Raw genomic sequence first — 16,712 nt, 5'->3', positions numbered from 1 at the left:
GTGTCCTGTCTTGCAATATGTTGGGTTTGAGTGTGTATATTGGAGTGTAAGTGTGAGACAGAATAGAGATTATCTTGTCGTATCATCCATCCTGCTGGTGAACACTCTCCCTTCTTGAGTTGGCTGAGTTGGCCTCACCAGTGGTATTTGAATCTCCCAACTTTTTGTGCTGGGGTATTCAGTATCTGTGCTTAGACTGTAGACTCTCAGGACTTTGTGTCCTCTGTGGGCCCGTGCCAAATGATATACTACAATCCACACATTAGAGCTAATTTCATTTGTTGAGTGGGATGATGGTGGAGGAACTTTTCATAGTCATGTTGTCATGGTCAGACTATCTGGTGAGGCTTAAATTCATTGGGATTTGGAGCTTCTTTAGGGGTAGGGGACCTATTAAAATAATCCAGAAGACCGATGAAATGGTTTACTGATTGTTCTTGGGGAGTTCCCTGTTGACAAGGCAGATCTTCCAGGACAGGCAAATGCAGAAGGTGGTACTGGATGACTCCTGTTCAATATCCTGGCCATTGGCCTCAGAATTCGTCTCCCCCATCCACCCTCCCACCACGGTTCATATAAATGGAATGGCTATCCATATACATGAAATGGCTAGGAGAGGTTATCCAGAGTTTGGGAGTTAACTGCTATTGCTAATCTAATGATGCTCCACTCTATTTCTCCTTTTCATTTAATTTCAAGCAAACCTTTTCAGTGCTAAACCATTGTCTGCTGTGAATAATGCACTGGATGAAAGTGAACAGATTGAAGCTTAATCAAGGCAAAACGGAGGTGCTCCTGGTCAGTCATAAGGTAGATCAGGGAATAGAGATTCAGACTATGCTAGATGGTATTAAACTCCCCCTGAAATCTCAGGTTTGTATTGTGGGTGTACTTCTGGACTCAGATCTGAGCCTGGATGCCAAAGTTTAAGTGGTGGCCAGCAGTATATTTCCACAGCTGCACTCATTTCCTAGAAATCTCTTATCCGGCCTTGATTACATCTCATTTTGGTTACTGTAACACATCCTATATGGGTCTTCCTTCAGGAGCTATCTGGAAACTTCCATGGGTCCTAAATGCTGTGATGAATGTGCTGACCAAGGAAATTTACAGGGAAAAGATAACTCCCTTATTAAAACAGCTTCACTGGCTACCAGTTTGTTTCTTGGTACAATTCAGAGTGCTTATTGTGACCTGTAAAACCTCATACAGTTTAGCTCCAGTTTATCAGAAAGACCTTATCTCCCTGTGTGACATTGCCCCCGTTCTAATGTCCTTGGAGAAATTTTTTCATGGTCCCAACTGATAACATGTGAGCGGTCTTTCTCAGTGGCTTTTCTCAGGCTGTAGAATTCCCTCCTATGGGGCTCTTATTAGCCCCTCCTTTCCTCTCCTTTCACTTTCAGGTGAAGGCCTTTTTATTTAAAAAGGAAAATTAAACAAATAGACGAAGACATATCTTTTTTTCTTGGACTTAATGCTTTCTTTTAAGATGTTGTAACTAATTGTATTGTATTTGGATAGGGTGTATGTGTGTTACTTTGGTTTTGTAAGAAACTCTGGCAGTTTTGTTGAAGGATTGTATATTATTCTTATAAACAAATACACTTCTGAGTAAACATCCATTGTCTATAATCTAGCAAACAACATGGTATACTAATGGAATCCAAAGGATAGCTCCATCTAGTTCTAGACCCAAGGAGTATCAGCTATACCATGAGCTACATTTAAGTATAGTTTGCTACACATAGGGTTACCTGTGTGAAGTGGGAGGGCATTCATACCTGTTGGCTGTCTACAGCTTTGCATATTTGCATCAGTGAGCCAAGTACTGATATCTGCCAAGGAGTACCTATGCTTTGTCAGCTAAATCCATGTAAACATGACATATTTGTGATTGGTGGTCCCAGTTATGTGGAACATATATACACGGTTGTCTGTAACCATCCACGGCCTGAAAATATTCAAAACAAATATAAATTTCAGTAAGGAAACCTTGATTTGCCATTTTATATAAGGGACACCATTTTACTTTGCCATTGTATTTAATGAGACTTGAACTTCCATGAATTTTGATATCCACAGGAGGTCTGGAACCAAGCCAAACCTCAGCAGATATCAAGGGCCCACTAGATATTGTTTTTGTTTGTGTTTTTACATTCTATCTTAACTGGTTTGGCCAGTAGGTGGCAATATGTCATAAAGCTACTTTTGTTTAGCTCCTAAATCTAATATATACCTGTTAATAAATTTGTTTAGTTTGAATATTTTCAGTGAAGACAAATTCATTTTCTTTAAAATTTATGTTTTTACAAATGTATGGAGCTACTTCATTCTGAATCAGACCACTGATGTCTGTGTTTCCTAAAGGTCCGAGGCAAGAGTCTTTTTTAATCTTGGAATTGAAACTTTTTTAACTGCGGGTGTCAAGAGACTAAACATTGGACCCTGCATATGCAAATCATCGGCTTTAAGCATTATCCTTTCCCTGGTTAGGAGTTTCACTTCAGAGCTTGTGAAGGACTGATACATCACAACTCAGATAGCCAACAATCCTGTTGTCAGCAGTGTCCACAGTTGACACATTTCATATGCAACTTTCAACATAGTCTGTTTGTGTTAGTTGAAATCAATGTGTGAATAATGTCTAGTGAATTATTAATCTTCAGCTTCATTTTCTAAATGTAAAATCGTTTCAAATGTTGTGTGTTGTAGATAGGGTTGCCATAAGTCAGGACCTCCAAACCGGGACAAATGTAGGACAAATTTTTCAAATGTAGGGCACATTTTTAAAAAATGGAGGACATGCGAAAAAATTGATGGTTTTTTTTTAAATGTTAATATAAATGCCTGTTTCTTAGGCATGATCAAAATGGAGGACATTTGGGCATTATTTCTAGACAGATGGCAGAAATGGACTTCCCTTTCTGGCAAAACACCCCCGACCTCCATTCCAAAACACACACAACAGCACATTTGGGCATTTCACATGGCTTTACTTAACATGGCTTCTTGCATCAGAGGCTTATTCCATAACCAAACCCTTGGGTTTAACACTTAGCATGGTTTAACATGGCTGTGCATATTGAACATGTCAAGGTGGTTTCACCGTTCTTGCACCAAGTGTACTTCTCAGAAGTGTGTGTCAAGGGACTTTGGTTTTTCTTCACTGCGCATGAGTTTGTAAAAATCATAGCAGTTTACATTGACCAGGCCTCAGAACCAAAACCACACAGAAAAGGCACTTTGGAAAGTCACACTCTCTCGGCTTCTGAAACAGTGCATGCATGCCTCTCAAGCTGACCCACTCATATCATCTTCATCATCATCACCACCACCACACTATCACTGTCAAAGTAAGGGAGACTTGTTAGCATTAAAAGCACCCCCAAAAAACTCACCTTGAGGCCTCTCTGGCCACTCACTCACCACCTCCTTCCCCCCCTCCTCCTCCCCCTCCTCCATTCGCTTGGGGGCTGGGGCGGAGGAGGAGGGTGGAAAGCGGTTGCACGCAAGGCGGGGAGGGTGGCGCGCGGCTGCGTGCAGGAGGCGAAGCACCTCCAGCTTCGCCTCCTCCACGAGGCCGCACGGCCTGGGGAAGAGGGGGCGGAGGAGGAGGTGAGTGGTGCGGCCGCACGGGGAGGCAAAGGCGGACGGAGCCAGCGCTTCTTGCGCGCGGGTGCACCATCCTCCCCGTGCGGCCACGCCACCTTCCCCCGCCTCCTCCGACCCCTCTTCTCCTCCTCCCCGCGCATAAGAGGCGCTGGCTCCGTCCGTCTTCGCCTCCTCCATGCAGGCGGGCGCGAAGCCTGGGGGTGAGGGGGCGGAGGAGGAGGGTGGTGCGGGCGCGCGGGGAGGCGCCTCCTCCGCCCCAGGCAGGCCTCGCTGCCCTCCTCTTCCTCCCCGCCTCCCCGAGGAGGAGGAGGAAGGCAGCGAGGCCCTGCAGGCCGCAGCAACTCGGCTGCAACCGGGGGGGGGACCCGGGTTTTGGGCTGCACCTGTGCCGGGAGGGGCCCGGGGCCCCCAAAATCAGGAAATTCACGGGTGCAGCCGGGTTATGGCAACCCTAGTTGTAGATATGTAAAGTTTTAGAGAAAGATTTTTTAGTGGTGGCCTCCATGGCTGCATCTGCACTGTACAAATAATCCAGTTTGGCACCACTTTAACTGTTGTGGCTCAGTCCTGTGGAATACTGTGAACTTTAGGTTGTCGTGGCACAAGAACTCTGACAGAGAAGGCTAAATGCCTTAGAGAACTACAGTTGTCAATATTTCAGAGCATTGAGCCATGTCAGTTAAAGTTTCAAGATGGATTATTTCCATCTTGCTGTGCAGATGCAGCCCAAGTGAAGAGACACACTCCTTCAGCTATGTTTTGCTGCCTGCTTTACTTGCTTATTGGTATTAGATTAGGATTTTTATTCAGAAGTTTTAATGAATAGTTCCTGCTTTTTATTTCATCATTTTAAATGTTTATTGTTGCTGCTTTGAAAACTTTTGTTGAAAATATTAATATGTCAGTGCTACTTTGAATAAACATGATGCAAAAAAATTAAATGCACATAAGTCATTTTCAAAAATGCATCATCTGAAGCAACTTTTAAAAGCCACTGAAGAAGTAAAACTACAGTTCAAACACATATAATAGATATTTACTAAAACTTAATAAAGTCTTTAAAAGTGCCAAGGCCCATATCCAGTGTTATCATTGAAGTAGCCCAAGTAGTGTTGGGATAGCAGTCACCTAATTCTGGACTGTGCACATGAGGGAGATGTTCTTTAGCCCTTTAAATGTAGTAATATTCTAAAGCAAAACAAATATCCTTACTGCTTCTGCTGCTGGAGAAATCAATGTAACTCCTTTAATGTAAAATAGATGCAAAAGCTGTTAATAACATAACAATTCTGAGTTTATATTATAGACTCAAAGTTACAATGATTTGCGGAACATTTTTCATTCTGCACAAAGGACTGGATGATCTGAGAATATTTGTACTTGTTTTGAGCATTTGAAGCACGGTAGGATATTTGACAGGATATTCTTGCACTTTGTGGTAATTCATACCATACAAATGATTTTTTATTCCCAAATTATACAGATAGTCATCATATGTATAGATTTCCTTTGGCATAGAGAACAGGAACTGTTTGTCTTCATTTCTGGTCACATGTATGAATTTTTAATTATTTTTTCTCATAGGGATTTTTGGCTAATCAGAAGAGAGCAGAAAACTTGAAAGATCCTTCTGTGTTACCTGATTTATGCTTGAGTCATGCAAATCAATTGATGATTATGTTAACTAACCACAGAAAACTTTTAGATATTAAACAGAAATGTACTACTGCCAAACAAGAACTTGCAAATAATCTACAAGTGCGACTAAAGTAAGTAATCCTGCAGTGCTTTTTCTCCATCCTAAAAAAGTTTAATTGCGTAAATAGTTAGAAATAACTACTGTTATTTTATAAATAAGTGTATCAATGTTAAGCTGAGAAAAATGTGAAAAAAAGGTTTTATACTAATATTACTAATACTAATACATAGCTTCAGTTTACATCCGCAGAGTACTATGTTTCATGTTATGTCTATTGTTTCTTGTGCCTTGAGTGTGGTTGGTTGTTAAGAAACCTTCTGAATTTTCATTCTCTATGTGCTGTGAATGAAACATAACTGATTGGATGATTTTCTGCCATACCTCGGGTATACAGGCAGGGTCTTGTGACTGCAGATGAAGAAAAAAGACTTGCTTCTCCCCCATGTCTTCTCCTGCCTTTGTCCAGGTTAAGTCTTCTTCGCTCTCCGTATTCAGATTTTTCTCTTTTATTCTCTTTTAATCTCCTTCCTGTTCTAATCTTCCCTGCACTTGTCCTTTGAGTCTGCTTCAGTGGGACACAAGTGCAATGTTTTGGGAGACACTGAGGTGGAGGAAGAAAACAATGGCACAAATTTTGGAGATTGAGGAGAAAGGTTTAAGACGTAGTGGGTGACTCTAAAGGGGCTCCCTTTTTTCCTATCGCTTTCTCATTCCCACATTCTCCTTTACACCAAAATCTAGCATTTTCATTACTTTAACACTACATTCAGTGCACCTCTGCCCTTCCCTCTATGTGCTCACTCAGCTTCCTCGCCATTATGTTTCTCTCCAGTGGATATTTTTCTCTGCCCCTCCTTCCTCAATCGATGATTTTTCCTTTCCTCTCAGTGGCCATTTGGAAGCTCACTTTCACAAGCTTACTTTCACAACATTTAGCATTCATAGGCAGTGTCTGCCTCTTAACCCTTTCCCTATCCTCAGCAAGGGTTCTTCATTAGAGAAACATCTAAGAAAAGCTCAGGAACTCAGGGACAAGGCTTCCTCTAGGAGCCTTAGGCAGATAAGCAACAGACCCTTCTTCCAACCTCCCTTTGTATCTAAGACATCCAGGCCTCTTTCTCCTCTGCCCCCAATGCCACCCCCAGGACTAAACTTTATAAGTCTCTGGTTTTTATTTGCTGATGCAACTAGAGACTCTTACTTTTTCAGCCCAGGCCACTGCTGTTTCTACGGTAGCAAACAGGTCAGTTTGCCTTAAACAGTGGAACAGATTTTTTGGACAAAATTTGGCCACTGTGCTGTTTGCCAGCACTCACTTCTTTTGGTAAAATGCCTTGGAATATAATCTGGTGAAGACTTTTAGAATATCAAACCCATCTGGTTCAAGTCACGCTTTCACTCCAGAATCCAAGAGGAAGAAAACCCTCTAAGTGGCAGAATAACTACTTCCTCCCTGGCAGCAGTCCAGTATGGATGCCTGGGTCCTCAACACCATCCAACAGGAGTGCTCTTTATAGCGTTAAGTCTCATTTCTCAGAGCAGGTGTTTTATCTTCTTGTCTCTAAACGCCCCAGAAAGTGGAATCTTGTCAACCAAACCCACGTGTAGGGCCAATGATACCTCTTTCTCTTCAGGAACTTAATGGGCTTTTTCCATTTTCTTCTTCTTGTCCAAATGGGGAGATTTTTGTTTCACTTTGGACCTCAGATGTGTCAATCACTTCATACAGATCCTTCAGGACAGAGTCTCTACAAACGACCCAGGTGGCCATGCTCTCCTTTGTTGATATGACAACGTACTCTCTCCAGATCTTATTCAGAATGCTCGCAAGACGCTTCTGCACTTTTATTAAAATGCTAGACATTTTTAGTTCTGAATCCTCTGCATTGGGTTAGTTTCAGTCCCCAGCACTTCACCATGTTCATGGTCTCAATAGCAGCTTTTTACTTCAAGACTTATTTGAGCAATCTTCTTCATTCTCCAACTCTCATAACAGCCAAGAGATGCCACTTAGTTACTTGCATTTGCCTGGCCAGCCATGGATTTCTGGGCAACCACAGGAAATGCAGCCTCTCACCTTCCAGACAGATTGTACATCTGAGTTCCCTGATCGATACTCAGAAACACTTCATTTCTCTTCCTCCAGACAGAATTGCCAAACTTTCCCAAACTACAAGTTCTTTCCCTCTGTACACCTCATATTCCTGGTTCTCTTGTTAAGATTAATGATATCCACAGTAGCCATAGTTTCATAGTCTATGTTCTATTCCAGGCCTCTTTAGTGGTTAGTCCTCCTTTACCAATGCCACATAGCTAACAAACAGTGTCTTCTTATCCAACTTACTGCAGAGGTGAACACCTCTCCTCTGTGGTGGTCCAACTCTTATAATTTTAGCAAGGATATCCCCTTCAGGAGCCTCCCTCAAAGCATCCTTGCCACATTGCCAGTCTAACAGGGTGGGGAGCTCACTGTTAGGGTGATACAGTGATAAAATATTACAGCCTATTCCCACAGCAACAGGCAAGGAGGATCCCAGTCCTGCTCCCTCCAGCAGTGTGGCGGCGCAGTGGTTAAATGCCTGTAGTGCAGCCACTCACTCACAAACCACAAGATTGTGAGTTCAGTACCAGCCAGGGGCTCAGGGTTGACTTAGCCTTGCATCCTTCCAAGGTTGCTAAAACGAGTAGCCAGCTTGTTAGGGGCAATTGGCTTACACATTGTAAACTGCTTAGTGAGTGCTTAAGTGCAATGATAAGCGATATAGAAATGTACTTGCTATTGCTATTGCTATTGCTATTGCTATTGCTATTGCTATTGCTATTGCAGCAGGAGAGGCAGGAACAGGAGATTTCCTCACCAGCAGACTCAGGACCTGGGTGAATGAAGCCTAAATCAGTCAGTCTTCTCTCAGATAGTTAACTTTGTCAGCCTCTGACAAGTCGATCTGCTGGCATTTCCACAGAATATAAAATGGCTTAGGTTCATATCCAGATTCCTCTCTCTCCCTTGCAGAGGCCCAAGATGCTCTGTCTGCCCATTGGTCCCCAGATTAGAATGGGCTATAGGCTCTACTGGCTCTGCAAGCCTTGGTTCTCCAAGATTCTTTAATTCTCCCTTTACAGGCCATGGTTTCTCTCCCCACTCCCTCACCAGCTCTCAAAGGCCCATCTTCCACCCAAATCCAGAGTGGCAATATCTAGTAACTCACATATCAAAGTAGACTATTCTGCCAAGTTAATAAACACCTTTCTGGCCTTCAGTCATTCATCTACTAACCAAAGATATGAAATTACCTGGAGAGCCTTTATTCACTGGTGCAGAAAGAAGACCATCAACCATTCCAGAGCTAATGAAAAGGAGATCTTAGAGTTTCTTCAGGCAGGCCATGTCTTAGGCCATGTCTTAAACCAAATTCCCACCAACTTCCCATCAAGAAGTTCCTTCCCTAATGTCTCCTCCAGTTGTCCATCATTCCCCCACCAGAAGGTTCACATGGTTCTTAAACTCTCACAAACTTACCCTCAGGACTCTCTGCTCCATTTTTCTGATCCTGTTCTTAATTGACATCATATATACTAGGAGTGTCTTAGAGTTGGGGGCTCTTTCAGCAAGCCCAGACAGATGAACTTTTAAAAGAGACTCTTGTCACCTACTCAATTTTGTCTTTGAGTGCTTCCTCTCCATTAGTTTCCTTTTACCTTCACCCTTCCTTCTGAAAATATCTGGCACACACTCAGGGCTATCAAAGTTATACTTGGCACATCACATCCTTTAGACTAGTGGTTCCCAAGCCTTGATCCTCCAGATATTTGGGACTTCAGCTCCAGAATTCCCAATTGTTAGCCAAGCTGACTGGAGCTTTGGGGGATTGAAGTCCAAAACATCTGGATGGCCAGAGTTTGGGAGCCACTACTTTAGACAATCAGAGGCTATATTTACCTTCCCCTTTCCTACCTTCCTTGGAAATACGCCCTAGCTTAAGGTCTGCATTTTCATATCATAAGAATTTCAGGGTCTACCAAAGGCAATCCTTGTTGCAGTTCATTCTACCATATCAGTGGCCAATCTGCAGCCTTTTCAGCTGATGCTTCAGGGAGAGATCTGCATAGCTGGAGTATGTTTCAGCCTGTCCACATTGACCAGACATAATACATTAGACAAATGCACATACACTTTTGGCAGAGAATTGTCTAGCAGATGATTCCTCTTTTACTGATTGTTCCTCTGCTGCATAGAGAGAATAAGAGACACATCGTGTACTTACTGTGAAAATCCATTCTTTCTGCAAAAGAAGGAGACAATCTGTCACACCTTTACAGTGGCTACCTTCTTACTCTCTAAACCTGTCTAGTGCCTTTTCTTAGGCTTCTTCACTCTCTCTTTCAGCTTCTGGCCCAACTACGGTAAGGAGACAGCAAGCTAGTCTTTTTTTCTTCATATATGGTTTGTATTCCGAAAACTTCATACAGTGTCAACAGGGTTAGACTCTAAGGAGGAGTGAAGATAGGAGGAAGGAACATCAACGATACCATAATATTGGAGGAAGACATCAGAGACTGGAACAGTTACTAAGAACAGTCAAAGATGAAAGTATGAAGTCAGGCTTAATGCTGAATACAAAGAAAGCAAAGATAATGACCACAGAAGAAATACATAAATTCAACCTAGACAATGAGGAAATTGAAATAGTTAAATAATTCCTGTACATAGGCTCAAACATAGATCAGAATGGTGACTGCAGTCAAGAAATAAGAAGACTAGGAAGAAGACTGGGAAGGGCACCTATGAAAGAACTAGAAAAAATCCTGAAGAGTAAAGATATACAACTGAGCACTAAAGTTGGAATTGTCCAAGTCATTGTATTTCCCATCACCGTGTATGAATATTGCAGCTGGACACAAAAGAAAGCAAATAGAGAAGAGTGCTTAGGAGGAGAGTACTTAAGATACCGTGGACAGCCAAAAAGACAAACAAGTCCTGGAACAGATCAACCCTGAAATCTCATTGGAAGCCAAGATTATCAAATTAAGGCTGTTATGCTTTGGTCATATAATGAGAAGACACAGATCACCAGGAAAAAAACAATAATGTTAGGAAAGGCAGGGGCTAGAAGAAGAAGACATCATGAGGTCACAGGCATGAATTTGCAGGACCTGAGCAGAGTAGTGGAGGATAGGGGTTCTCGGAGATGTCATACCCTCAAGTTTGCTGTGAGTCAAGATCAACTTGAGGGCAGCTAACAGCGACAACAATGGTTTGTACGATTGCATGACTCTAGCTTAGCTGGAAATTGACAGACTAATTCCAGCCAGGATGTCTCTTTCTTTCACATACAAGAGTGGATTTTCACAGTAATGTACTACCATTTTCAGAAACATCAGTCTAATTTGTTTTCCAGAAAATCTAAGGAATAGAACATCTAGTGGCATTAACTGTTGAGAAAATGGGTAAGATTGTGTTTCTGTCTTCTGTAATATCAGTCCCTCTTGGTAGTTGATCAGCACTTGGGTGTGTGGACATGAATAAATAAGCATAATAATTGTGCTTTACAGAGCGCCCAAAAAGGGTGCTCTGCCGGCGCCCATGTTTGCTGCACGAGGGAGCTGCAGCGGACAAACCGCGCAGCTCCCCTGCGCAGCAAAGAGAACCCGCAAAAAGCGGGTTCTTCTTGCAGCGCAGTTGTGATGCCACAAGGCACCAATGGTGCACTTGCAGTGTCACAACCGCGCTGCGACATGCGGACGCTAAACGTCCATCATGTCAAAATGGTGGTGTCCATGTGTATAGGGCGCCGCCATTTTTACATCCCCAGTACGTACTAGGGGTGAGGCCTGATTGGACGCTGCGTACTTGGCCAACCCCTAGTACGTACTGGGGGTGGAGCAAAGGCCCGTCTGTAACGGGCCAATATTAAGCAGAGGTTTAAACATTCAGGAGAGAGTTTTTCATAGTAAAATCAGTTTGATATGCTACAGCAACATTTTATATTCCATAGGTGGTGCTGCTTTGTAATGCTTCATGCTGACCAGGATGGCGAGAAACTGCAAGCCTTGCTTCGTCTCGTGACAGAGCTGCTAGAAAGAGTGAAGATTGTAGAGAAGCTTAGTAATGTCCCTCAAATGTATTGTTTGGCTGTTGTTGAAGTTGTAAGAAGAAAAATGTTCGTAAAACACTACAGGGAGGTAAGTAATCTGAGTGGAAAATTCAGACTTCATACCTTCATGGGAAAATAACGTAGTCCTTGAATGCAAATATAGACATGTGTACATGTCTTTAACATGGTATGTTTTCCTTATAGTGGGCTGGTGCTTTGATAAAAGATGGGAAGCATCTTTACGACTCTGAAAAGGCCAAAAGGGAATCTTTTGGGAAATTGTTTAGTAAGTATTACTTTTAGTCTCCCCACCCTTCTGAGCTACAGTGGCACAAACATTGGTGTAATACTTGTACAAACAAAACTACTGTCTTGAAGAATGATATTATATTTTTTTTTGTCCAGCATATAGAGCGTACTTTAAGTTGTAGCATATGGTGACTCCTTCCTCATCCTGAGCCACTGATGTGCAGTAGTCACCACTCAAATAAGATATATGTGCCAGTATCGACCATATATCATTCACATGTGTGCTGCCAGTAACGTTTACAAAATAGATAGAGAGGTGTGTGTATAAGTATGAGAAGAAACAGAGGGATCATGGACCACTTCTTACCCTAGCATCTAGTGGTCCATTGCAACAGCCATTTTCGTCCAGCCCACTTCCCTTCCCTTAAGAGTTTGGCTGGGAGAAAAATGCCTGAAATGATGGATAGTGGAAGGCAAAATGGAATTAGAGTGTAAACTTGATTGCCCCTTGAGTGTGGGCATAGAACCACCTTTCTCAATCATTAGCAAGGCTATGACATGTTTATATTATTTATATTGTATTGGACAATTTCATCTCTGTGGCAATGGTACAGTGAAAATTGATTTGGCATAGCACTGCAGTTTAATAATAATATCTGTGTTGTCATAATGTAAGTTGTATTTAAGTTATTTTTATGTGTGTTAACATCCACAACACTGCTTAAGCTTTCATAAGATTTTACTTTAAAATACTTATAATCATGTTATATCCTAACGGTTGTGAAATAGAAAGGGAAGAAAATTGCAAGACAAACAGTTTTAAGCCCAAAGCATTTAGAACATAAGTTCCCTTGAAATCAAAATTGGCTTTCCTTCTCTTCTTTTTCCTTACTGAAAAGCTGTCCAACCAGCAACTGAAGTGGAAAGTGTATTTTCTCCATATAGTAAACTGCTAATACATTACTTTTGTATGTTAATAGATTTTCTTTCATATATGACTATAAAAGTAATATTCATTTCTTTGCACAGGGAAATCTTTTCTAAGAAATCGTTTGTTTAGGGGACTTGATGCATGGCCTCCATCCTTTTGTGTGAGTAGATGTTGTTTATTGTTTTTTAGTTTAAACAGTTGATTTCTTCCAATGAGTTTTGAGTATATACAGTAATAGGAATCTAGGAAGAATTTTGTAGCAACTCTTAGTACTGGCAAGTATCTATAGAGCAAATATTGAAGACAGTTGGTATATATATATATGCTGTGTGACCCTGGATGAAGAGGAGTGGTTCATTAGTTCATTCTTTTAACCACTCCTCAGTAGCTCTTTTTTAACTCCCCATATTTTATTCCAACATTCAATCATTGGATTCAATTCCATAATATAATATTATATTTAAATATAATACTTATTTTACTTTAGACCAAGAAACCTCGCAGATTTGATGGTGAACTTCCAGATATCTCATTATCTGATCTACAGTTTCTGCAGTCCTTTTGTCCTTCAGAAGTACAACCATTACTCAGGTGAGATGAATTAGGGCAAGCAGAAGACAAATTAGGATCTTATTTTGGATCTGTAGGTGAGTCACAGTAGATTTGCATGGATTTATTTGATGAAAAGCAAAAGGCAAAATTATAGGAAGTTAATTTAATAATACTTGATTAAAAAAACAAGTCAACTGATAGAATTAACATTGGGCTAACTGCTTATTCTTGGTATTCTTCACTTAGAGCAACTTTACTTTCTTTTCTTTGAACTGGTCCTTGTGCAGCTCTGGCAGTCCAATTTTGGGCTAGTGTGTTAGAAATAAAGTAACATGTTTACATAAACTAATGGGGTATAGTGGTTTGAATGTTGGACTAGGACTTTGGGAAACCAGAGTTCAAATTCCTGGCTAGCCATCAGATCACACTTGGTGACCTTTGAAAATTCATACCCTCTAGACCTTGGATGTATACCATAGCAAACATTCTCTTAATAAATCTTGCCAAGAAAACTCTATGATAGGGTTTCCCTAGATCAGAGTCGAATTGCAGGCACATACTGTAATAGCAAGTTAGAACCCCTGACTTGTACTGATTTTCTGATCTCTAATTGCTTTCATTAATCTAGTTTGTGCCATATAAACTAGTACGTTGTTGGCTGTTGGACTACTGTTTTACACTTTGCCCACCACCAATCTCTTGTGCATTCAGCAAACATGGAGCCTGCAACACTTGCCTTTTGCAGTGAATCCTTGCAGTTTGGCCATTGTAGGGACACAAGATGAGGCTGTCTCTTTGATTTCTTTTTAACTGTCTCCAGATTTCCAGGTTTTTAATACCTGTTCCTTGAATAATAGCTCAAATTACAATTTGTTGGGCTTTTTATTTTTACATTTTTATTTGTTCAGGTTTTTTTAAAAGATGTAGGTCTTAAGTTTCCTTGTCTTCTTAAATGCTTTTGAGATCCCTCTCCACCCCACTGCTTGAGCCTTCTTAACCAAGCATATGTGGTTTGGGTTTCTATCTTCATGTGGGGTTTAAACAATGCTCAGCTCAGGTCTCTTTCTGCCTAATACTTCTGCCTACTCAGTCTGACCCTAGCATTGTCTCTATTCCCTTAAGTCTGGAAGAGATTTAGGAATATTTTTTGGCATCCATTCTTAATAGTCTGGAGGTTGATGACAAGAAGCACACTGTACATCAATAATACGTAGGCTTTTGTATTCTTGCTGAAATAGCTTTCTTCAACAATTAATCTTTTCCTCCCCATGTCCCCACATACACTTCAGATGTTGCATCCCCTACAACTTACTCTTGCCCTGCCTCAATTATTGTATGCTGATACACAGTGTCTTAGAAACAGTCTCTCTCTCCATCTGGTCAGCATTTTACATGGCATTTAAAAGGATATCATCTATCTACACCCTGAGATAATAAAGATAGTTTCAAATGCTTTATGGGATTTACTTGGGAGACATTCACCATTATCTCCTTAGCTTCCAAGCTCTTAAGAAGATTGGAGCATAGTTTCGATCCAGATTCAGCTGTGTTGCTGCGAGTAGATGGTTGTACCATTTCTCTTCCAAGGGTTTGTAACAAAGCTAGCCAATTATGTCTTCAGTATTTCCATACAGTGCCGAAATCATACCTTTACAACATTATGGAATGGAAATAGAAACAGAAACACAAGTTTTTAAAAACCAGCTTAACTATCAGCCCAATGCTTCATATATTTTAATAATTGTAATATGTTTAATACATTTCAAATGCCACTTTTCCCTATTTGCTCAGAAAATATAGTGAGGAGAATGACTACAGACTTGCTTCTCAATGCAAATAAGATCAACCTTGGATAGGGAGGGTTTAATGTATTCTCTTCTTCCACAGACAAGTGTTTTCTCTGTTGAATCAGCATATGTATGCCAAGATTCCTGTTTATGTCCTGAGGGTCTTGGAATGTTTAGCTTCTTCCACACCAGCCTCTTGCAGGCCCTAATTTCAGTACTCCTGGAAGTTAGCAAACTTAAAGATTGCTTCTGACTTAATGCTAGAGATCAAGTTGCAAGCTGAAATCCTTAAAATGTTTTAAATACATGCAGGAGGAACTTCAGATCTTAGGTTTACTACATAGGTTTTTTAAAATGTAACCTAAAATGTAATTTGCTCTCAAATAAAATTAATGCATATGATGTATTTTATATTTTAAGGGTCCCCATACTTTGTGATTTTGAACCTCTCCACCAGCACGTGCTTGCTCTACATAACCTGGTCAAAGCAGCGCAGAGTTTGGATGAAATGTCACAAACAATTACAGATCTGCTGAATGAACAAAAGGTATCTTTGGGCTGTGACTGTGACAGTATGGAAGGATGATTGTAGATTGTAGCCTGAGGGCAGGGAACCGTCCAATTAAAAAGATTGTATGTACAGCGCTGTGTAAATTTACAGCACTTTATAAATAAAGGTGAATAATAATAATAATAATAATAATAATGAAATCTATAGCGTGCTAGACCCAAGCACAGTTACTTGAAATAAACTATGTTGTCAAATGGAATCAGTGAGGATTGTTTCTGTGAAATGTATTTTGAATTGGGGTGTTTTCAGGTAGAATTTTTTTGTATATTTGGATCATAATCCTGAAACTAGTATATAGTAGTAACAGGAGTATTATATTTATTAATTTATTATTGTTACTTAGAGAAATTGTTGGTTTGTCCATTTCCATTTCAAATCATATATACTTTATATAGATTAGTTTGGATATAAATATACACACACATTATGCGTGCACATTCAAGTCCTCCAGGAGGAATTTACTGCAGTCTGGAAAAACTAGACTGGTGGTGACTTCCCGGAGGGCCTTTTCAGCTGCCGCACCAAAAATCTGGAATGACCTGCCGGAGGAGGTTCATCAGATTACATCTCTCAATGCTTTTAAAAAGGCGACAAAAATGATCCTCTTCCAGCATGCCTTCCCAGACTAACCTCTGTTAAAATAGAATCAACTGCCCGATTAACCAGCCCCCCCCCATATAGCTTTGTTATTGTTTTACTGTTATTTCCTGCTGAGCTGTTTAACTGTTATTATTTTAGCTAAATGTTTTATCGTTATTAACTGTATTGGTGGGAGGGAGGGTAGAAGGGTGAGGGTGTTTGGGGACTGTTCTGTTATTATTTTTTGTGATTTTGTATTTGGTATTCTCTTTGCTGTTACCCGCCTCGAGCCTTAAATGGGAGAGGCAGGATACAAATAAATATTTTATTACTATTTATTATTATTATTATTATTATTATTATTATTATTATTAGGCTTTATTTATAAAGCGCTGTAAATTTACACAGCGCTGTACATACAATCTTTTTAATTGGACGGTTCCCTGCCATTATAGAGAGAGAACTAATTGTTTATATATGTGTGTATGAATACAAAAGAGAGCTAATATGGTGTAGTAATTTGACTGTTGGACTAGGACTCTGGGAAACAAAAGTTCAAATCCCCACTAAGTCATGGAAGCCCACTGGGTGACCTTGGGCAAGTTACACTTTCATAGCCTCAGGGGAATGTAAT

The 16,712-nt window shown here is 40.6% G+C and overlaps 1 protein-coding gene across 3 annotated transcripts in view; it reads left to right on the top strand.

Annotated features, from left to right (window-relative positions):
• RB1CC1 (RB1 inducible coiled-coil 1) overlaps positions 1-16,712 on the top strand; it is an 80,209-nt gene that overhangs the window by 26,244 nt on the left and 37,253 nt on the right. For all 3 annotated transcript variants that reach the window (XM_089517304.1, XM_089517302.1, XM_089517303.1), the window contains exons 9-14: positions 5,200-5,384; positions 11,311-11,497; positions 11,614-11,695; positions 12,688-12,749; positions 13,077-13,180; positions 15,349-15,475. In XM_089517304.1, the coding sequence (XP_089373430.1) occupies positions 5,200-5,384; positions 11,311-11,497; positions 11,614-11,695; positions 12,688-12,749; positions 13,077-13,180; positions 15,349-15,475 (747 nt within the window). The remainder of the gene's footprint in view (positions 1-5,199; positions 5,385-11,310; positions 11,498-11,613; positions 11,696-12,687; positions 12,750-13,076; positions 13,181-15,348; positions 15,476-16,712) is intronic.

The sequence above is a fragment of the Sceloporus occidentalis genome, unplaced genomic scaffold (genome assembly GCF_023333645.1).
Source record: "Sceloporus occidentalis isolate IW3139 unplaced genomic scaffold, rSceOcc1.0.p SCAF_3, whole genome shotgun sequence".
Lineage (NCBI taxonomy): Eukaryota > Metazoa > Chordata > Lepidosauria > Squamata > Phrynosomatidae > Sceloporus > Sceloporus occidentalis.
The sequence above is the reverse complement of the archived record's forward strand: the minus strand, read 5'-3'. Positions and strand labels throughout refer to the sequence as shown.